We start from the raw sequence: 22,772 nt of genomic DNA, 5'->3' as shown, positions 1-22,772 counted from the left end.
TACCCATCATTATGTCCTTGGTGACAGACTGCAGCACCACCTCCTCGAAGATATTTTCCACGAGCAGGAAACGGGAAAAGTCCTCAAAAATGAGCTCCTGGAAACGAGGTAGCTCCTGGGGAAGGAGGAGATATTGATGAGCTTCAAACTGCATTCAACATCTAGTAGATGTAGTGTATGAGTGTGTGTGTGTGTGTGTGTTAGTGTGTGTGGTTGGGGAATGGGCAGCTGAAATGAACCCACATTTGTCCACCGGCCATGCATGTTGTCATTAAAATACCAACTGAGCAAGTGAGGTGGACGATGTAGAACAGAATTAAACAGAGGGTGAGAAAAAATAATGTGAAATTGAGTTGAGTACTACTCACTGGTGAGCAGGATGGCGAGAGCTGCTTCAGCATGTATGGGATGATGATCTGGAGCAGAGCTTCTCTGAAGAACTTCTTACGCACTGTGCTGCTGTCGTAATCATATTTCTGACAAAAGGAAAGATAAGAATACAAAACACAAAGGGTATAGAGCTTGGTGACTCGTAGGTTTTCATTGCACAATCATTTCTAATATCTTCTGGCATTTTCTTTCTGTTGATACATCAGTTTTCCCCCACAAACAAATAAAGTAAGCAAGTAACCAGATGTCAACTTATCTACCTGTTTTTATGTTTTTTTATTCCTGTATTTTTGTATTTTTATTACAATTGCAATGAAATAACAGAGCTTGACTGACTTTTTCAGCCACAAATCTATTCATCCATCTCATTATATATCCATTCCTTCATATATTTAATCCATCATTCCACCCTTCCATGCATTTAATCCATCCCACTGTCACCATCTGAAGCCGGCAACTGTGTCACACCTCCCCTCTTATCCAATGAGCTGCCTCTTGCTATCGCTTCTATGTTTTTGTTCACATCGTTTATTATTTCCTTGTGTTACCTTGATTACTCTGTCTTGGCATCGCTGGATGGTCTTACACAAATCCTCTTCTCCCTGGGTCTCCAGTGATTGGTGAAGCAGCTGCTCAAACGTGTAAACTGCATTGTCCATTTGCTGTCACGGTTGATAAATGAAAAACAAGCTATGGGTTATACAATGCAATGAGGAAACAAACGGATGCAGGTCCTGTCACCATAATTCTTGACTCATATTGCACCTTTGGTTTGCAGTCTTTTTTAAGAACATGTAATACCCTTTTTGTACACCAGGTGGTGGTAGACGCTACACAAGAGACAGGGCCGCATGGTGTGTGTTGTCTTGTTATGACCAAGCAATTCTGTGGCAACATGGTGCTGATGTTTTCCACCATCCTGCCACCTCTTGGCTTGTGCTGAATATCTGAATACGGAGTAGCCCTGTGGCACCTCACCTCTCTCATGAGGATCTGAGCCCTCTGGACAAACACGGACGGGCTGGAGACGTCGAACCTCTGCTGCAGCCCCTCCAGATTTAGCTGCTCCACGTTCTCATAGCTGCTCTGCATCTTCACAGGGTGGAAGGCAAGCATGGACAGCCTTTCCATTTGCTGGGGAACGTGGTGGGAAGGAGGAAGAGACAGAAATGGATGGGCGGTGGAGATCAAGGTGATACAATACGTAAGGAGAATGAGGATACATGGCACGTTGGAGAAAGGGCATTTGATCTCTCAGAGATAAAGTAGAGTCGATTCTACCAGATGCTCACTGAGGGCACTTGAGGACACTCCCTGACTTTTAATTAAAGAGCAGTGCTCATGTGGCCGACGCTTCCAAAACATTTAACACAGAATGAAACTGTACAGTGATTACGTAGCTCCAAACGTGGGATACAGATAGACCGGCGGCATAATAGAGAATCAAAACATGGCAAAATTCTGTTGGCTGTTATTTAGCATTTCCACCATTTGGGGTGTAATTCAACAGGAAAACATGAGGGCATCATGGAAAACATGAATGGGGGTTCCAAAAAAAACACCAAATTCAAAGTATGTGTTCCACAGAGCCTCATGAGCTACAGTACACATTTTGTTCCATGAAATAAAACACATCAACTCACATCCTTTTTTGTCATTTAGTTACTTTTTGTATTGTTGCTGGAGAAATGTCACATGATCAGGAAAGAGGACTACAGCCAGTGGGACCATATCTAGGTTCAGGGCCCTATGTTCCTCAGGTTCCTGTATTCCCAGGGCTCTGTATTTCCTCAGTGTCATTTTATATGTTATGTATGTGACTATGGAATCAAAAGTATTATATGTCATGGATATCCATTCAAAAACAGCCCTTTTTTGGCACCTTTTGAAAAGCCCATTAATATTCTCCATGGGGATTTCAACCAGACACTAAATGGCAGAGATGCAAATCTATGGCATGCAAAATGACGACTTCCAATTAACAGTCTCTATAAAGATCAAGAAAAAAAAGGTTGGACATTTCAGAATGCCACACAAAAGACAGAGGTTTGAATCCTCACCTCTCCCAGTTTGTCCTTGCCCCCTCCGTTGAGAGAGTTCTTGCTCATCTCGACCAGCTCCTTCGAGAAAATGTCCCTGACCTCAAAAAAACCTCGGCTGGTGGGCTCCATCAAAGCCTCCAGGATGGAGCTGACGTAGGGCTGGACGCTGGTCCGCAGGAGCTGCTCTGCCTTGGGCAACACCATCGCTGCACAGGGTGAAGGATGGAAGAAGGTACGGTCACTCACTAAAGCCTAGAAACACCTGACATGCCACACCAAGCCTCTGTGCCACACCACGCTAAGTCAGGCCCGAGTCAAAGGAATAATACTGAACAAAATACATAACTTTGACTTAGGAACTATGCCAAAACATCATTACAGTGTAATTATGATGTTCATGCCCTCAGTGACATGTTTGCTATGTGTGTTTGTGTGCATGTGTGTGTGTGTGTGGTGATGAGTAATGTTTGTGTCAATACTTTGGCTAAAATGAAAGCTGTAAGGCTTCCATGGTAAGCGCAAGAATCTGAGATACACACAAGCGCTGAAAATACACTGAAGTCACTTCTAACATTAAGTGACTTCAAGTGACTTCAAACATACATGACAAAATCAAACGCATGACTGACGCTCACACTGTCGTCCCGCCTGTAATCATGTAATATGATATGAACCCCCATCATTATGTGCAGTGGACTTGAATCATCAAGCCTTGTCTGTGGGACAAAGTTAGAATTGGCCTATACACTGCAGGCGATGGAATGCAGTTCTTCCACTTTAGCTCAATGAGAAACAATACATGAGAAAAAAAAAAAAGAGTGTCCTGTGCCAAGGCAAAGTGAGTGCCTCGCTGCTCGCAGTGTGGATGTTTCAGAGCTGCAGAACAGCTAATTAAAGAGAACGGCAGAGCAAAGGAGGAAAGGTGGGAGGAAACAAAACACTTAAGTCTATAACAAAGAGGAGCGTTTGACACAGGAGAAAGCAGTGACAAGAAGAGGGAGAGTAAAGTTAGAGGGGTGAGGAGGTTGGAAATGGGTGTGTGTGTGTGAGAGAGAGAGAGAGTGTGTGTGTGAGAGAGAGGGAGGCTCAGTTACAGTAGAGAAACGCCGTGGTGCCAAGCAAACAAACTCTGCAGAAACACGATGCTTTGGAGTAGTGTAGTGTTATTCAGTGACCAGTGCGATCGCCTCACACTGCCAATATAATCCCCAAACCAGAGAAACTGCAGCTACATGTCACCGAGGCAAACAGTGGGCAAACAACAACGCCTCCCTTTGAGGCCGGGGCAGCTCACGTTTTACGGTGCAGTGAGTCGTGCAGAGGCAAATCATTTTGTGCAGCATAATGTCTGGCCAGGTATTACCCAGGTAAACCGAGATAACTGGACACCATTCCATTAAAAGTAGATTAAAATGAGCCATTGCAAAAAAAAAAAAAAAAAAAAAAAAAAAAAAAAAAAGGGTGAAGAAATAAAACAAGTCTCAAAACCACTGAGGGTGTGCCGGAGTGGTTTGTGGTGTTTCCCATTTCTGTGAATGGGAATATTTGTCTGTCTCTTTCTTTCTTGCTTGCTTCTTTTTTTTTTTTTTTCTTCTTTGTGAACTCTTTAGTCTAAGTGAAGCTACTCTCACATAGAACAGCTGTTCGTTTTAAAGGTGCATTATGTAATACTTGAATTGAAATAAAGAACCACGGGGCCTCGGACTGACAATAAGCATGTTTTGTTGGAAGAATCGCCTTTTTCTGATAAACTCTTTCTCGAAAGACATAAAGAGAAATGACTGTAAACCATGGTTGCTTGTCGATCTCTCTCTCTCTTTTTTTTTATTTTTTTTTTTACCTCGCATCTTGCTGCTGACGTGCTCTTTGGAGGTGATGATCTGGTCCATGTCGGTGCGCAGAGCAGCGTCCAGCGGAGGTGTTTGGGCCTCACAGGCTTGGACCAAGGCGTCATACTGACCAGTGGTCTGCATCAGCACCTGCTTGTACACTGCATCCGAGATCTAGAGGGGAATAAAATGCCATTTCAACGCCAAACTGCACATGAGAGAAGTGTATAAGGACATAGTGTACATGTCTGAGTGCACTTTGTCTGTGTCTGTTTGCTTATTTGCTTGCATACACATGTCACACATTTCCTCTGAACAATGCATTGCACTGCTTAACAAAACTCACCAGCATCCAATGTCTCTGTCTCTGTTGCATCTTTCCTTTCAGACGAGGACCAATCAGGTCTCTCAGCTCTGGATGAAGGGTTTCCATCACCAGGTTAGCCAGGATCTAAATACAAATTTACACACAAAGGAGGATATCGGTCAGAAAAAAAGAGGCTTTGGAGAAAATTATCTTGGTTTATATGGTTTAGGTGCGTTTACAGGCACATCAGCAAACACTGCTGTCATTGAGGGGAGTTGAGCAACAACTTCGGAATACTTTTTTTTTTTTTTTTTTTTTTTACTTTGAAGGGGTGTGTGTATATGTGAGAGGAACATTAAACATGCAACAGATCTGAACATGAGCCCTTGTGTGTCACAATGTTGAAACCTAGATCCCTGGGAATGGGATCAAATGTGCAGAGGATGACACAATTGTTAAAAATAGCCCTGAATATGAATGTCCTGAGAGAGCAAACATCTTTATATACTGTGAGACACACACACATTCAAAACAAACAAAGAAAAAAGAAGATGAATTCTCTTGTCTTCTTCCCTCTTCTCATGGACAGAAACACACAGCCCTAATTTATGGAAAATAGTTGAAAACACAGCCGCACTGCAATTTCAACCATGCACATTTGGCCCACACCTCTCCTGAGCTTTCCTATCAGTATTTCCATAAGCCTCAGTTATCTAACTTACGACAGTAATTATTAACTTATAATTAAAATAACGTGGTGATTACTTGCAATGTTATCCATCAGCGTGGCTGTAAGTACGGCTATTTAGTCTCTGTTGACTAATGGGGTGGGACAAAGAAATCAAGCACAAAACTGACTAATATTATTTTGACCCTTTGTGGATGTTAAAACAGGCCTCGTTCTTTACACTACAGCTGCTGCCCTGAGGTGCAGACATTTTTGGTAGATATTAGAGGGCAGTCACAGACAAAAGCCCTGTTTGCACAGGGCTGCTATTTTCTGGGTGCCTAACGGAGTTAAGAGATGCGCCCTAACTCTAGTTTTCAATGTCCAAGATGAAGTTTGCAAACTGCAATGTGTAAGTTGTAGAATGATGCACTGGCTTGTTTATGTTAAAGTAAAAATCCAGCCTAAAAACAAGGAATGATGTTTTGCTTTGCATTTCTGACGGTGTTTATAGGCTGGATTTTTCCTTTAACTAACACAAAGGTGTGAGAATGACATGATGTGACAAAACCGAAAACCCCTGGCATGCGCTTTTTTTTTTTTATGGACGTTTCACAATCAATCAAATGCAAATAAATGCAGTGGAAATCACATATTCGCCTGTGCAGATTTTACATGTATAGTTCCAAGTGGACAACCACAGTAGCGAGTACAGCAGTCACTACAACGCGCAGTGTGACCTGTAGTCTTGCAAGTCCAGTTATATTACAGTTTCTATGGCAACATGCTGGCTGGTGGTTGCCAGAGGTGAAAACAAAAACAACACATATCCTCCGCCCAAAAAAAAAATTGAACATGCTGCCTGTGTTTCCTGTGTAGCACACATGTTTGGATCCACTGAGACAACATGTAGCTGGAAAGAGGGACGCAGGAAGTGTGGTTGGTGCCACTGCCCTACAAACACCCACCCACCCACACATGCACATACACACACACACACACACACACACACACACCCACACACACACACAGTTTCTTGATGCTCAGTACTTCTTTATGCAAACATCCCGAGTGCCTCCTCTAAAGGATTTAACTAAGCCAGTAACTAAATATTTGGTGTTAACATGTTTGTCAGTAATTAAAGACCATGCCAAATGCAGAGGGACAAAGGTAGGTTCCTTGTCTCCCCTCAAAAAAAAAAAAAAAAAAAAACGTTTTAAAAAATGCAACAAAATTTGTGAAGCATGTAAGATTTAGCATTTTATTTTGGATTATTGTTGCTTGTTCCAAACAAGCGCTGACATGCATTTTCTCATTTAAATGGGGGAGAAAATCACCTTAAAATAACCTGGTGAAATTTAATTAAAGTTACCGCTGAAATGTCAAAGTTTATTTAACACAAAACAAACAAAAAAGGCACTTGTCTTCATAAAGACAGGATATTCTTCTGATATTCCTCCAACAAAAGACACCACAGGTGATGGCAACAACAACAAAGCATCAGATTGTAAGTCCACATAAGAGGCAGCAGGAAATGATTGCTCTATTATATGATAAATCCACCCCTGTCTGTCAAAAAGTGAAATATAAAACAATATTTAAACTGAATTCATTAAGATCAGGACCTGAAAAAAGCTGACGCATAACATGAAACAAAAATCTGCTGGTCATCTAAAGAAGGTAAAAAAATTAAGTACATTTTCATATCAAACTTTCAATTATTATTATTTTTACACCTGCAAAAACATATGTATCCATATATATATACACTTGCCTCTATGTGCAAAACCATAACTCAGTGTTTTAATATGCTTTGGCTTAGGCTGGGGCTCTACTTGTCCCACTCTTCGGCATTCTTGGGCTTTCTGCCCACTCTATTTTTAGGTGTAGCTTCAATTTTGGTCTCAAATGGTGCCCTGCATAAAAGAACTTTCTCTGAGGCGAGGCTGGTATTTTGTTTTTCTTCTCCATGGATGCCCATTCGCTCTTTCTGTTTGCTGCGTTTGTAGTGCAGAGTATTGTGCAGCACACCAAGCCAGCCTTGGCAATGACATCTCACAATCGCTCCCTTCCAAATATTTCTGATTAAATTTATTTATTTATTTAGAAGAACTGGCATCACACACAGTGTAATTATTTGTGAATCTGTTTTTTGTCTTGACATACATATATGCGATTCCTTTGAAGGGTCAGGACACAAGGAGAGACGAGGCAGGTGGGGGGTCTGCGGTCTCATTAAACAAACCTTAATAGGACAAAGAAACTTTGTCTACTTGAAGGTATTAAAGGATAATTCCGGCCATAATGAATGTTAAGTCCATTGTCTAGAGCGTCCTTTATAAAAATCCTTTTTGAGTGTTTCTTTTTTTATTATTTCAATTAACCTGTGACTAAAGAGATTTCATGGATATCCTATATTCTTTTGTAACATGTAACTTAGCACTTGTCACTCAGGACATATGATGGGAACTGACGAACACGCTTTTATTTTGCAAAGGAAAGAGAAATCTGAGCCCAGTGTGAAAAATTTGAGACCAGATTTCAATGTAATCTAGCTAAAAGTTCTCAGGACACAGTTTGGTATGAGACGCATGTTAATGGCAGGTGTAATGGGGCTTATCGGTCCTCAGATACTGATCAAACAACAATCACGTCAGGAGCGACAGTCTTCTCAAGACCACTTCTTCACACTTGTATTTGCCAACTTTGAAAACACCCCTTTCTGTAACAACAGAAACACAGCTCCAGGGGACAACACTTCCTCTTATAGCTTGTTAATCAGTAAAAGTGCACAAAGCCAGGGGAACTAGAGAGCAGCTGAGATAAAAAGGGGGAATTTAGACTTTTCTTTAAAAAAAAAGAAAGAGAAAGCAACAACAACATACGGAGCTGCTCTGGTGACTGAAAGGGACTCATTCAGAGGGGAGAGTCCCCTCCACAGGAACAAGGGTCTGGCCAAATTGTGTGTGTGTGTGTGTGTGTGTGTGTGTAAGCGTGTGACCCCGTACATGCTGGTATGCTGAGGGGTGGGGGATTGCTGTTTACACTCTGTACCGGTGCATTCTTGCACCAGTAAAAAACGATTTCCCTGTAGGCACGTGTAGAGAAAAGGCTCTCCTCAGACAAACTGCCCTGCCTCTAGAAAACATTTTCTACCACCGCATGTCTGTAAGTCCGTCCATCCATCATCATCATCACGACCATCTGAACTGAACTACGATCCAGGTGTGAACTTTGGAAAAGCTGCCACCTGCAGCGAAGGGAACATAAATCCAGATCCAGACCCTTTTCCATTGCACCGTACCCAACCTTTTGGCACTTCTTTTCCAGTTCCAGCTACATATGTATTGTTGGCTTTAACATGTGGGACTCACAGGACCCAACAGGGCTACTACACTGTTTATCTGTTTATCGCTGACTGGTTGCACAACTTGTGAGTCACTAAAGCGATCAATTGTCGCATGGTTTCATCAATCGTAAAATTGGGTTCAAATAGAAGCATTTTGTTGGTAGCCGTCAAGCTCTTGAAGAAGCCAAAAACATGACAAGCTCAAGCTGTCATCGCCATTTGTTCAGAGGATGAGACTCAACTGAATGAAAAGAAAAATGAAAGAAATATTGTTGAGGGAACTGGGCAAGGAGCGTGATGTTGACTTATGTCAAGTAAAAATAAACAGACTGAAGCAGCACTATAAGAACCTGAATGTTCACACCAACAGAAGCAGTCTTCAGTCATCAGATGTCAGTCACTTTTTTTCTGTCATCACAAACCATTAAAGTTTCCCCTGAATTTCAATGAAATGTAAATGAGAACTAGAGCTACCAGTTCCATTTGGGCTGGTTCTTGTGTCTCACTGTGCAGTGCAAAAGGGCCCATGGTGTGGTTCACTGGAGATCCTTGAGACGTACCTGCGGAGGCGCTCCACACATCATATCCCAGGTCCCATAGTGTCCTTTGGCTTGTCTGTGCAATCGCACCGTGTCGGTGAAGGCTGGGGTCTGAACTCTGCACTCCTCCGACAGACCTGTTGGGGGCAGGAGAGAGCACAGCAAACGCTTACCAACAACGCAAGATGCACGGCCTGTATCCCTGAGACCCTCTCCGACTCCAGATAAACCTTTGGTCTACAGCAGAACAAAGCCATCTAAAATAAGATGAAGCAGACGTGCAGCTGCAGTGATCTTTGGCATCTCTCTGCATTTGTTTGTGATTAATGTGGTGAATGTGCACTGGGCATGATGCACGCACGCAGCATGGATTAAAGTGTATGGATATTTCAAAAGCCTGCGCAAAACTCAACACATGACATGCCATGACATGTGAGTCACCTCTGGGAGTGGTCTCATAAATCTAAAGTTTGGCCAAAGAGTATTTTTAGAAACAATTCCTGGAGTGTGGACAACACAGGACCCGCAGCTCCCATCACGCACAGCTGTGTCATCCCTAAAAACAGGAAGATGCTGGCTCGTCAGGTCGCGAATTGGTTGGTGGTTGCCATGGTTACTGCCCCTCCCAGCCGACGGGACAATGGAGGCGGCTGAAAGAGACTCGGCTACAAGTGCGTGTTTTCAGGAAGTTAGCCCTCATCATGTGGCTCTGTTTATGTGATGAAAATACACCACTAGCCAAGGTCAAGAGCTGTCGCCTGGTGTAAGGATGGCTCTCTCTCTCCCTCTCTGTCTGTCTGTCTCTCTCTGTGTCTCTGTCTCGCTCTCTCAAGGCCACTGCACATGGGAAACCGGGTGCTGAAAGGTATCCAGCCAACACAAAGACATAAAAGCAGCTGTGTTTGTGGATATATAGGGGAAAAAAAATAACCCTATGGTTTGTCAGCTGTTTTCTCAGTAACAAAATATTTCTCTTTTTTTTTTTTTCCTTTTGGGGATTACCATGTTCAAAATTTGAATCAGCTGTACAGCCAAAACTGCCAGGGCCAGACGAGTCGGATTGCATGCACAGTTTTTGCAAAACCAAAGGAAACTGGTGGACCCTGCTGAGACGTAATTGCCTTTTCTTTTGCAAAACAAATAGCATTTCGTAATTATTTGGCTCGTTCGGATGGCTCTCAGTCAAATAAGCTGCCAGTCTGCTTTCAAGACAGGTTCACATCTTAGATCCAACCTCCCATTGGAATCAGCACTGCCCTGAAATGAGGCTTGTCAAATTTGCATCCAGACGATGTAAACTGCTCACGTGAGCTGACCAACGCTGGGCCTGGCAATTCTGACTCTGGGACCAATTCAAACTCCATGCATATGATCACAGCGCCCAGCAAAGGATAGAGAAGGACATATTTTATTGTTGACAATTGGTGGCATTCCCCTTTAAATCGTCAGCGCTTCCCTTTAGCACAGAAGTCTGTTGATGTTGCTTTTTGCGAGCCTCGCACAGCCATACTCTGATTTTGTTTCTGTTTTAAACTGCACATAATAAGAGTCTGGGGTCTCCACATGGCAGCTTTGTGGATTGGTTTTTGTTTTCACTACCCCTTGTCATCACTGAAACCACGCCCTGTAGTTCCTCAGTGGACATTAATTGGTCTGGCTGTGTGGCGGCTTCACACAGACAGTTTGGTTGGAGGTTTTTCAGATGTTATCGCGAGTCGAACAAAAGTGTGCAAGATCAGATGGCTGTGTGTTATGCAGCCACTAAAATGATTCAATCCTTTTCTCACACAAGCTAATATGTAATTAATAACAGATTTGTAAAAGAGATTCAGCGTTGCACCATTCAAAATCTAAAATTAGCTGCATTCAGTTATTCTGAGTTGATTGTGGAAGACTCTTTGCAGTGGCATTGGAAGCCATAAATGTGATTACATTACATTTCTGCTCCGCAATGCAGTTTAAATTTTTATTGATCTTGTCGAGACATGCTTGTGTAAACCTGTCATGTTTTCAATAGGTCCACTGTCCAAAAAAAAAAAAAAAAAAAAAAAGAAAAGAAAAAAGAAAGAAAGAAAGAAAAAAAATGATGCCGAAAAAAGGAAGCCCATCTCCCCGCATTCATTCTTTCTGACATGAAAAATGTATGCCCCAGGAGGTAAAAAGGGAGGATGAAAAGGAAAAGGTTTCCAAAGCTAAATCCATATTTGATATATCACAATGTAGGCAATACATAATGGATGACAAACAAAGGTAAAGCCAAGGCATGCTTGAGTGAAATCTCTGTGTTGCTTTCCAGTCATGCACGAGCACCAGTTTCTGTGTGTGTGTGTGTGTGTGTGTGTGTGATATAGTCTGGATGTTTTGTCTGTGACTGTAAATTGTGACTCAGAAGGGGCTGACAAAGACAGGAAGTGACCAACGAGTGAAGGGGGAGGTGCAGAGCCATAGAGAGGAAGCCATCTCTGCGTCGGGTATGGGATGTTGGGCGAGGGGGGGAGGGGTGTTTGCAGCTCTTGGCACCAGGTTTCATGAGAATGCCCTGGACACAAAAAGTCATGGTGGGAAAATAACACCGGCGAGCAGCCACTTTGGCAGGTAACCAACCATCATTTGGAGGTCAAACGCTGTCAAAGTGTCTGGCAGCGGGCTGGCCTCAAACTGCCCGAGAACCAGAGAGTCATAAGTTCAAACCCCACAGCTGACAGTGCATCTATCAATGTGTCCTTCACCAAACCTCCACCTGCATGAAAAACAGAATCAGCTGCATGCCTGAAAATGTAAATATGTTTTGCCATTTGGGGGGAATAAAATAAGCAGAATGCGACAGAGGGACGGTGAAGGAGACATTACTTCGGAAAACACAGACGCGCTCTTCTTTCTTTTACAGATAGAAAAAGTAAAAAGCTTGCATGCTTGGTTTTGTTATTCAACCATTTCAGTGTCTCAATAATTCAGAGCTGATCATCAAGTATCAAACCCAACAGTTCAGTGTCTGGTTCCATGTTGTACTTTGTGTCTACACTCCAAATGAACCAGATGGGCGTCTGATTTAGTGGAGCTAGCAATGCATTTTTACATATGTACATGCCTTCTCAGTGATCCTAAGTGCACAAAGCATGGCCAGTCGTGTTACCGAGGCAGACATAAAGAGAGATGAAGAAAGACAGACAGGAAAGGACCCTATTTTATATCGGCACCGATTTCTCTCCTATTCACATCCTGTTGTCAGATCCCGTATGAAAAAGTGCCGACCCTGAGAGTGAGTTCTACATCCTCAGCTCGCCGCTCGCTTGGAGAGACATTCCCCCTCGCAGGCAATAGAAAATAAGAAAAGGGAAAGCAGTGTTTGACAAGCTTCCAGGCCTGCAAACTACTACTCATTCTCTGAGTCGGAACAAAGCTAGATCAAGGAGCAGATTACAGCCAGTGCCGAGGCTTACATTAGTAGGTTCTCTATGTGTGTGTGCCGTGTATAAATAGAACATGTGGTAGCATTTACCACGGTCTCTTTATTCGAGGCATTTCCCTCGCTGCCCTAGCTCGCTGCACCCTGACTGGTGGGATATTGGCAACAGCCAGGGACAAGTTCCCATGCCTTCACATGTACAAGCACATGTGTGTGTGTGAGAATGTCTGTTTTTGTGTCTATTGTATTTAGTTTGATTTATTTGACATTAAAAACATGAATAAAATCACTGAGGATGTCACCATATGGTCAGAGTGGCTCGTGTTGCATTTTAGTGAGTGTTTATTGTAGTGAGGATTAGACCTGTAGGGCAGCAGCATAAGGAAATCATACTCATGCATGCTGACAGGGGCGGGAGTTAAGAAGTGGTGATCAAAATTGGCTTTGATATGATGAAGGCAGACGGGGGGTACATCACACAGAGGATGCACGTGACATAATAAGTTGCTATTTTAGGTTGAACGATTTGCTATTTTAACAGATAACTGTCTACAGGCGAGAGATACCCAACCAGGGAACAGCTGAATTATGTGACATGGTCTATATTTTGTGCATGGGTGTATTATCGCCTGGCAACCGTGCTGTTTTGCGACAGGGATCGCGTATATGTTCATGTTTTCAATCATATAGAATTCCTGAAAACCCACTCGTCTACTAGAAGCCGCAAAGCAGCGAAAGAGCAAATTAAAATTCTTCATCCTCCCTGCAATGCGCTCTTCGCAGGTTCCTACTGGCTGGGTGGAATTTGGCCGAGGTCTGTGGAGCCGAGCAGGGGGTTGGTGGCTGGTGTGAGAGGCTGCGGGGGTGGGAGAGGCGGCTGTGATTGATGGTTCGCTAGTGGCCCTGTGGCAGCCCTGTGGCAGCGCGTCTGGCTGCTAATGTGACGCCCTGACCTGCATTACACTGGATTATATCCATTGCATTATACTGCTACTTTCTTGCCGAGCCTAAAAGACTGAACGTGTCGTCGTGCTCACCTGAGAGGTTAATTATAAACCAGCATTAACTGCAAGATTAACCCTTCACTTGACACCTGATGCCAACTCCTCGGCTTTTAACCCTATAAAGCCATTTGTATCATATATGATACACATTTTCAATTCCGTTTTTCGTTTTCAGTTTAATCAATACTTGACCAAAATACTGTTGTATACCTTTGAACACTTCCCCTGTTCACCCTGGACCATACCATTGGCACTTCAAGTACATATCATATATCATACGCCAGAAAGGTCGTGTAATAACATATTTTTTTATTTTTTTTATTTTTTTAGTATATTTTGTTATAGGATTAAATAAAGGGTTCAATTTCAAAAAACTGGAATTTTCTGCCAATTCTTTCATAGTTCAGGCTTTATAGGGTTAACTGTGTGACTAGGCTAAAAAGTCAAATACCAAGTTGATGGCATGGGTACAATCAAACATGTGGACTGGCAGGTTGCCCATTAGTATTGGGCTACATTTTCCTCTTATACAGAGCATGAAGCTGAGGACAATATGCTTTTCAAACCATCCTGGTAGGCACAACAGAGTAGCACTCATAGACAGCTGATCATTTTTATTGGTCAGCACTTTATGATAATCCAACAGCAAGCCCAGTATACTCAGATAAGACCGCAGTGTTTCAGTACGCACATTTGACTTGTGGTTTAACTTATCTAAAGGGGCTGAATGGTGTTTCTGTTACAGAGCTTGTATCGACTCTCTGGATCTTCTCAGTGTAAACGCTTTCGAAGAACTGCTTTGCATGAAGCTTCCCTGTTCCTGTCTTCTTTCAGAGCGCCGCAACTCCAATTTCAACAATATCGACAAAGACGCTCTTAAAACAAGTAACTTAGTGATATAAAATGCAGCACTGATGCCTTGTATGGGATTAGCAAACCGTACACCAGGACTGAGACACTGCACTTGTGCTGTCAGAGCTGCTAAAGAAGGCATGATGTGAAAAGTGCTAAAAATACAACCTGCACAATTCCAGCGTTCAAAGCCTTTCAGTGTAGTGAGGTATTTCAAAAGGTGCTTTGTTAGAAGCAGGTGTGTACGTGTATGTGTGTGTGCATGTGTGTACGCGGTCTATCAGACCAGTGAGTATGAGGAACTGCAGTGAAAGCGGTGGTCAGCATATAAAACCATTAGTTACCCCCAGGAAAAGGGACTACCGGGTCTGGTTTCCCTCAAAACACCAACATGACAGAGGTGAGGCTGGGCAGGGCCGAGCAACATCTGCAGCTAAAGCTCAAGCGCTGAGGCAACACAAACACTAAGCCTGAGGACTGCATGTGGTAACAGACAAAAATGTGAGTATCAATCCAGGTTGTTCATGATACACAGTGTTCCTGTCACTGAGACACAGCAATTAATTTATCTCTACCAGCCACGGTGGCAGTAAAACAGCACAAGCACTCCTTCGCTAAAAGCACACTCTTGGAGCTGAGTCTCCCAGCTGGAATGTGCTGTGTGGCAGGGACACTGGAGTTTACAGAGCATGTCCTGACAGGTAGGGAAATAAAGGGAGAGGCAGACTGCATGAAAAGAGGCTGCAGAGAAGTGAAGATTCATGTGCTTTGTTTTCTAAGTTGGAGCTTGAACTCATTTCCAGGTTTCCAACGCCATTTTCCACGGAGCCGGCTTGGGGCCAAAATAAAGCCGGGAAATATTTTTGGCTCCTGTAACTTTAATGTTAGACGGGTTCAGTAGACTCGCTGTGTTATGCTGCATTAGACGCTGTTAAATGAATGTCAGCGACAAACTGGTGCTTGCAAACTCTGCGGTTAACCGGAATGCTTTGAATTCAAATGGCACAGTTAAATTCAAACCGCACAGTAGTTGGCGTATGGCTCGCTGGATGGAAGAAAGGTTGTTGAAGCAGGAAGGGTAACTTTGTCACCTGGGGCCTAGGGCGAATGTTTTTCAGTGGATGCATGATGTCATTAAAGTCAGCTGAATTTCTCAAGGTCCTTGGCTATATTTGATGGCTGGACAGGCTAATGGACAACTGCTTGCATCTGCACTCTTGTGCTTTCTGCCTGTCCTCACAGTGTGCTGAGTGATTTGATGTGGCTGGCATGAGGCTCACAGTGACTTCCCATGCATATGTATTAAGCCTTTATAGGGCACTCGTTGAAATACTTTGAAATTCAAAAAAACAACTGTTATTAGAGAACATGACAGGACTTAATTACTTCTATAAAATTTTTTCTAAAATTTTCATTTTGTAATAGAAAATCAAAGCCATTGAGATTGGTCAAATGCCACAATCATGTGACCTGGGATGTAGAGCGATTGTAGAGCGATTGTAGAGCCAACCTTTGCTGATTGGCTGGGTGAAGACCAAATGATTATTGAACTAACTGAGACAGGGGATGGGCCTGATATGTAAAATTTCTGAAATTACCAAAAATAGTCACTTGCCCTATAAAGGGTTCATTTACTACAATTACTTTAAGTATACCTATGGATAATCCACTGGGTTAAGACACATTGTACATGAGGTGTCAAATTACAGTCCTGAACCCGACACAAACAGTGTTATGTCATCACCTTATGATTGCATTATGCGTCCATGATCGTATTGTGTGTATCTGGGTGTGTGCACAAGCATGAACCCAGGCTGTTCTATATGTACCTACATGCTTGAAAAATGTGTGTCATATCAGGTAAAGTCACGTCTATGTAGGTCAAATCATTCCACCTATTCCTGTGTTACCAAACATGGCCATCTTAACAAGTGATTTTAATCTAAAAACTGAATTTTGAAGGCTCTGCAAATGGGCGTAGATGATCCCACTGTGGTTGTGCATCCTTCAAGAATTTCCTTGTGTTTATTTACAGTGACAACAGAGGTGTTTATTTAGACAGTGCAATGTGAAGGTGCTGACATTTGATTTAACCACTGTCTAACATATGAGAGCTGTGCGGTTTCATTTCATGTGATTTATCTATTTGTGAGATTAAAAGAAGAGAATACATGCATTGGACAGAAATCTATTTTACCTTTGGCTCGGATTTGGTTGTAATAAGAACATAATGTGTGCACGGGAGCGTTTTATAAATAATCTCCATCTGGATCTCCACCTCGCCCGCCTTTGTAACCAGTGGGATTCGAAACAAGCCTGATCACGTTCATTTCAATTGCCTGTGGTGAATCACTAAATGGATAAGCTTTATAGTTTTCCACTCGAAATATACCTTAGGCTCCCGCTCATTCTGATTCACTCCTCTCAGTCTAAGGAAGCGGAGGGAATGTGAAATGCTGCACACACCCGCTTCGAATTTTTGAAAATAAATGATTCCCCTTACAGGAGGGTTGTGCACCTGACACTGCAAAATGCAAATGCAAAGCAGGCTGGATGATTAAAACGCGGTCTTTACATTGCAATCATCACGCTGGGCTCGGCTCTCCAGATGTGTGGCAAGCATGAGCACCAAACTAGGCCATCCAATTATTTACACTAATTAACACCCTCCCAGACTGAGCCCTAAGGGGACTCTTAAAGTTATCCTTCAAAAACTGAACGGATATCACAATGGATAAATTTACGCCATATATTCTGAAACATTTCTTCATTTTGCACAGTGCACAGTGCAAATGACTCAGTGCTTATTTGTTGTTGCTTCTGAAGAGCAGGTCCGCACCCTCTTATGAACGCTGCGCACTAATCCAGTAGCAGATGCTGTCTTAAATGAAATCCATTGTGCAATTAAAACAACCACAGTATTGTCCTAAACAACTAAAAATGACAATCACACCGCTTCGGGGTTGCAGGCGGAGCAGATCCTCTGTTCTTCCACACCTTCTTTATTGCGGCTTTATAGTTTGGAGCGCTGATTCAAAACACTGACAGGTAACACTGAAACCACGGCCAAACCTAAGAAAACATCATTCCTGACAGCATCTCACCTTTGCTGATCAACCACCTCATTCAGATGGCATGCAGAGGCCTCACACTGTAACACATGCACATACTCGCACACACCCACTTGTCTGAGCCATGAATCATGGTGGAGAGGCAGAGAGAAAGAGTAATTGTCCAGGGTGGAGCACTGGAGAGTACTGTTGTTCACTCAGTGTACCTGTAACCATACTAAAAACATCAAACAGGTGTGTGTGTGTGTGTGTGTGTGTGGTCTTTCCTTACCGTTGTTAGCATGTCTGACACAGTCCTGCAACACAGCGTGCCACTTCTTCTGTTCCTTCTCGGTCATCACACAGAAGTAGTGGTGGCGGGCATACGGATGCCACAGGATGAGGGGAAACTGGGTGGCACATTTTATGAATGGACTACTGCTGACTTTGGCCTTGATACCTACAAAGTCAAATGGCAGAGAATAAGACTTTGAGAATACGAAACTTTAGCTGTGCAACCCAGAAATAACACAGAGAGTGCTGCACAGATGATAAAAAAGACAAATTCCAGATGGAAATGAAATATGATCAAGTAGAACTTATAAAATAGATAAAACAGGGATCAAGATTGTACAAACATCATGCAGACGTTTATTGATACACATTTTAAAAACTGGATTAAACAGTCTTCAGGCGGTAAACGTCCTTTCTTTAGCCTTGACTCCAGATTGCACAATGAAGGTGCACAATGGTTTTGGGCAAAATACCCCTTTTTCTGACATCCCCAGACTGAGACAAGCTGTTTGATACCATTTTCACATCAGCACATCCAGTGGTGAGAAGACGTGTATTTCAAATACACATGCTACGCTGTGTAAATAAGAGCACTTCGGAGTTACTGTGAGGTTTATTTTTTCACTTTGATGGATCCAGGCTAACGGCTCCGATAGACTTCAAGTCTTTATGCTAAGCTAACACGTAATGCTACCCATAGGATAGGAACCGAACAAGTGGACGTACAAAAATGGTTTTGAACATCTTGTCTCAGAGAAAGAAAACATTTTGTCATGTACACATCATGAATCTCTCTCTGATGTCTTTGCTCTTGTAAAGTAATATAGAAAGGAGGTTTTGAGCGCTGTCTGTCCATATTTTAAATTACCCCCAAATCTCTAAATATCACAGCAATGAATGTGACAATCTATTTTTGTTGGTGTTGTTTTACAGTTATTTCATGTTTTACACTGGTGGTTGAAAACACCTCCGCTTGCAGTTTGGGATGACTTTTGGTTATCAAGAATTGATTTATTCACCTCACTCCCCTGCTGTCATCCTTTACCTTTACACTTTGTCCTTTTCAAACACCTGTTCCTACCTGGAAGACTGGCATTAATCAGTTCCATGTATTCCTCCATTGAGCTCAGGGCTTTGTAGCCGGCGCAGTTGATGGTCGATTTCGGGTGCAAGCTTCGCTCGTGTGCCTGTTAGACGGTAAACAAAGTAAAACACACAAACACACCAAGCGGTTTTATCCCAAATACCCCAAGCACTGCTTCCCAAATCCCTGAATTATAAGCCTTTTTCAGTGAGATAAATTAGTACATGTGTAACTGTGAATGAGCAGGACATGATTTGTTTTGTTTGACCCTATAAAGCCTGAACTATGAAAGAATTGGCAGAAAATTCCAATTTTTTGAAATTGAACCCTTTATTTAGTCCTATAACAAAATATATATAAAAAATAAAATCAAAAAATATGTTATTACACAACCTTTCTAGTGTATGATATATGATATGTACTTGAAGTGCCAATGGTATGGTCCAGGGTGAACAGGGGAAGTGTTCAAAGGTATACAACAGTATTTTGGTCAAGAATTGATTAAACTGAAAACGAAAAACGGAATTGAAAATGTGTATCATATATGATACAAATGGCTTTATAGGGTTAAGCATAAAAAGGTGACAGCACTCACTGTTTTGCTCTCGTACAGGCTGATGGTGTAGGTGTGGGACACGTGAACGAAGCGATTCCTCCATTTCTTGTTCTCCTCCAGGTATTGGAACAGGTTGCCTGAGAAAATGGATCTACCCGCGAGAGGGTCCTATCACAGTGAAAAATCAGATCAATCAATTCATCACCATGGTAACATAACTAATCATGCATCTGCGTTGTGATATCAGGTATTAATGCACTTCTAATGAAACATTTGCTTGACCGAGGTTAATTATTTATCCTGGATATGCATCAATAGAATGAACATTTGCTCTGGCGGTTTCTTGAAGCATTAATTGGTGTTTCCTAACTTGTGGGGGTGAAGATTTCACCGACGAACACACAAATGTTTACACAGGACTATACACCGCCCACTTTGTTTTTAGATTTCCTGTCTCAGATCAAATAATACTGTGACTCAAACAACTCAGTCCCAGTGAGGAAGGAAGGAACAAGGGTGGGAGAGAGGGAGAGAGGGGGCAGCAGAAATGAAAGAGGGGCTTGTGTTCGAAAGCCGATTGGCTAACTTTTGCATTTCCATGTACAACTGTGCATAAGAGACCGCTGTTTCTTCTTCTTCTTCTTCTTTTTCACCAGTCTCCCCAACCTTCCTGATGTCATTTATATTACAGAACAGCAGAAAGAAGTTCTTATCCCTGAGCTAGAGTAGGTTGTCCATTTCCTGCACATGTCAAAGGCCTTGAGTGTGTTTGTAGGCCAGCAGCTCTGATTTTTAGCAGCCTTGGACGGGTTACAGGCTCATCCAAAAAGGCCAAAAACTGCAAGCAAAATTTCTGCGCAGCACCTGGGAGCCAAGCCGCGTGACAGGCGGCGCACGCTGCAGACACTGTAACCTTGAAAGTCCTTAAACCATGTTGTGCCTCCATTTAAATTCTGTTCAAGATGTTAATATTCAGGTTATGCAAATAAAAATGTTCAAATGCGTTCCCATGTTGGTGCATGTCTTGGCCTCTGTGTGACAAGCAGCTACCCTCCATGACAGCGAGGAGGACGGATGAGGGTATCGGCCATAATAGTGTTGCAAACAGCGTCGCTGTTCATGTGTGAAATGTGCTCCACTTTCCCTCCAGTGATTTGATGGTGCTGCAGGAGCCGTAACAGCTACAGGAGCACACAGCGCTGAGTGGCAAGTTTTCTATGTCAGTGTGCATCCTACAGGGTTCGAGTGTAACTCCCATAGGGGGACTAAGTGTGACTTAGTGATGTATGTATTTTAACGACGAATTATTATACAGAGGGGTAACAAAGGACTCAAACGTGTTAGTTATGCCAATCGTCTGGTATGTAGACGCCAAGAGTGAACTTGTACACGCAAAGGCCAAAGCACGACTTTCTATCTCTTGACTATTGTTGTGATTGCCAGAGAGGAAGTTGCACTTGGAAATGTGCCATCATCTTGATTACAAAGATTAGCAGGCAAGATTCAAGTGAGAAAATTTAAACTGCTGGTAGCAGATTGTGGTCACCGCGATAACAGTTTAAACTCCACGGTGCATCAATCAGTTTGTGAGTGACACGAAGGAAAAGAGACAACTACTGTTTATAGTTTATGTAAAGGTTTACTGTTGTTGATTGTTTTTTTGTTTTTTTTAGTTTCAGTAGTTGTTACATAATTGTTTAGCATTATGATGTAAAGTTTTGTGTTACAATGTAATGTTTTACTTGTATGGCCCCTAAGAAGAGCGGTTGCTACCTTGGTTGTGACTAAAGGGGATCCAGATAAATGAATAAGTAAATGCATGCTGTGTAGATCAGGCAGGTTTACAGTGCAGTGGACGTGACGCTGACTTTGTGTGGCTCGACTTGCCTTTCTGTGAAGGAGCTGTGACTGCGGGACCCCTCCTCCTTCGATCTCATAGCGCACACTGTTGAAGAGGGCCACTGAGTACTGCTGTTCATACACATCTCCAAACTCTTTCATCACAGCCTTGGTCCGAGCTGGAGGATGAGGGACACACAGAGACACACACACACACACCGATACACATAAACACTCAGTATCAGCAAACATGCATGCTGCACGACAACAGTGATGGTGAATTGCACAATATTAGCACTATCGAAACTATTTTTATCACTTTTTTATTCAAGTTACAATAGCCTCATGGGTTTTATGTACTTTTTCTGAAACACAGCAACATTCTTACTGAAAGAAACACATTTCCAACGCAGAAGAATTCTTAAAAATAGTAGAATAAATATTTGCTCTACTATTTTTAATTATAAAAAATAGTAAAGATGTGGTTTGGTTACAAGGAGAAATCAAATGCATTTTGCCAGCTGGCAGGATGCTGAAAACATTTGTAGACTTCTCCATGCATCGTGAAGGACAATTTGTTAATTTTATTGTGATGTAATACATTATTCAAAACTGGTCACTGCTATAAATTGTTTTTTTCATGAAATATTCACAGAGTGTAACTATGAGAAGCATGCGGATGGGAGGGGCTGAAGGTTCGCTCTCGTGTGATGGCATGATCTCACACAGAAGCGAGGAAAGATCCTTATGAGGAAGGGTATAACTTTCACAGCCACTATCAGCTCTGTATGAAAAGTGCCACATAATAAAATGGAAATGAGTCTTTACATATCATGGCAGTTTGGAATGAGTCTCATGAGGACAAATTTTGGGATCAAACGTTTTTGCATAGCTGCAACACAACTGCAGTCAAAAGACCTTTGAATGGCATGACTCCTAAAGGCAGAATGAGTGGGATTTTCCTAAAAAAAACTGACATACAGATACAAAAATAATCCCTCTCAATTATCACTTCTGAGTCACTAGCAGTGTGTGTTGGTGTGTGTGTGTGTCTGCAGAGGCCGTGCCCTCAGGACTCCTCCGGGCACCGGCCTTTGTGTAGTGGGTGTGAAGCTCCCAGCCAATCACAGTGCACGGTCTCAGATCATCTAATAGTAAGCTATGAAAACAACGAACACAAACCGCGGAAAAAAGGAAATATAGCGAGTCAAAATGACAAAGCTCATTCCACAACGACTGTGAATCTGAGGTTGGCTTTCACTTGCTGGCGAGCACTGAGGGAGAGGAGGAGGATGAAGAGCGACGTGGTAGTGGCCCGTTTTCTCTTGGATAGGTAGGCGCTGGAAAGAAAAACTTGGTTAACTTTGCCAAGGAGGAGGGGCCAGCTTTGAATGTCGGGTGACAAACCCTGCCTTTGAGCAAACACTTTGTTCAGCAGAAAATACAGGATTTTAAACCTACAGACAAATCAGCAGACAACATAGCACATCGTGAAACAAGGTGCACCACAGACCCAACACAGTAGGTCTCCAATGAAACAACATATAAAGAGCAGAAAAAACAG

General features: G+C 42.6%; 1 protein-coding gene across 1 annotated transcript in view; it reads right to left on the bottom strand.

The window, feature by feature from the left end:
• The window catches only part of niban2a (niban apoptosis regulator 2a), a 32,889-nt gene that overhangs the window by 3,462 nt on the left and 6,655 nt on the right, over positions 1 to 22,772 (bottom strand). Inside the window, exons 2-13 of the mRNA XM_030065198.1 lie at positions 21,257 to 21,387; positions 19,409 to 19,537; positions 18,811 to 18,916; positions 17,728 to 17,895; positions 9,145 to 9,260; positions 4,608 to 4,712; positions 4,273 to 4,435; positions 2,451 to 2,638; positions 1,369 to 1,524; positions 939 to 1,052; positions 369 to 476; positions 4 to 115 (exon numbers count right to left, since the gene is read on the bottom strand). Of these exons, the coding sequence (XP_029921058.1) occupies positions 4 to 115; positions 369 to 476; positions 939 to 1,052; positions 1,369 to 1,524; positions 2,451 to 2,638; positions 4,273 to 4,435; positions 4,608 to 4,712; positions 9,145 to 9,260; positions 17,728 to 17,895; positions 18,811 to 18,916; positions 19,409 to 19,537; positions 21,257 to 21,387 (1,596 nt within the window). The remainder of the gene's footprint in view (positions 1 to 3; positions 116 to 368; positions 477 to 938; positions 1,053 to 1,368; positions 1,525 to 2,450; positions 2,639 to 4,272; positions 4,436 to 4,607; positions 4,713 to 9,144; positions 9,261 to 17,727; positions 17,896 to 18,810; positions 18,917 to 19,408; positions 19,538 to 21,256; positions 21,388 to 22,772) is intronic.

The sequence above is a fragment of the Myripristis murdjan genome, chromosome 12 (assembly GCF_902150065.1).
Source record: "Myripristis murdjan chromosome 12, fMyrMur1.1, whole genome shotgun sequence".
In the NCBI taxonomy this organism is placed as follows: domain Eukaryota; kingdom Metazoa; phylum Chordata; class Actinopteri; order Holocentriformes; family Holocentridae; genus Myripristis; species Myripristis murdjan.
This window is presented reverse-complemented; position numbering and strand designations above follow the sequence as displayed.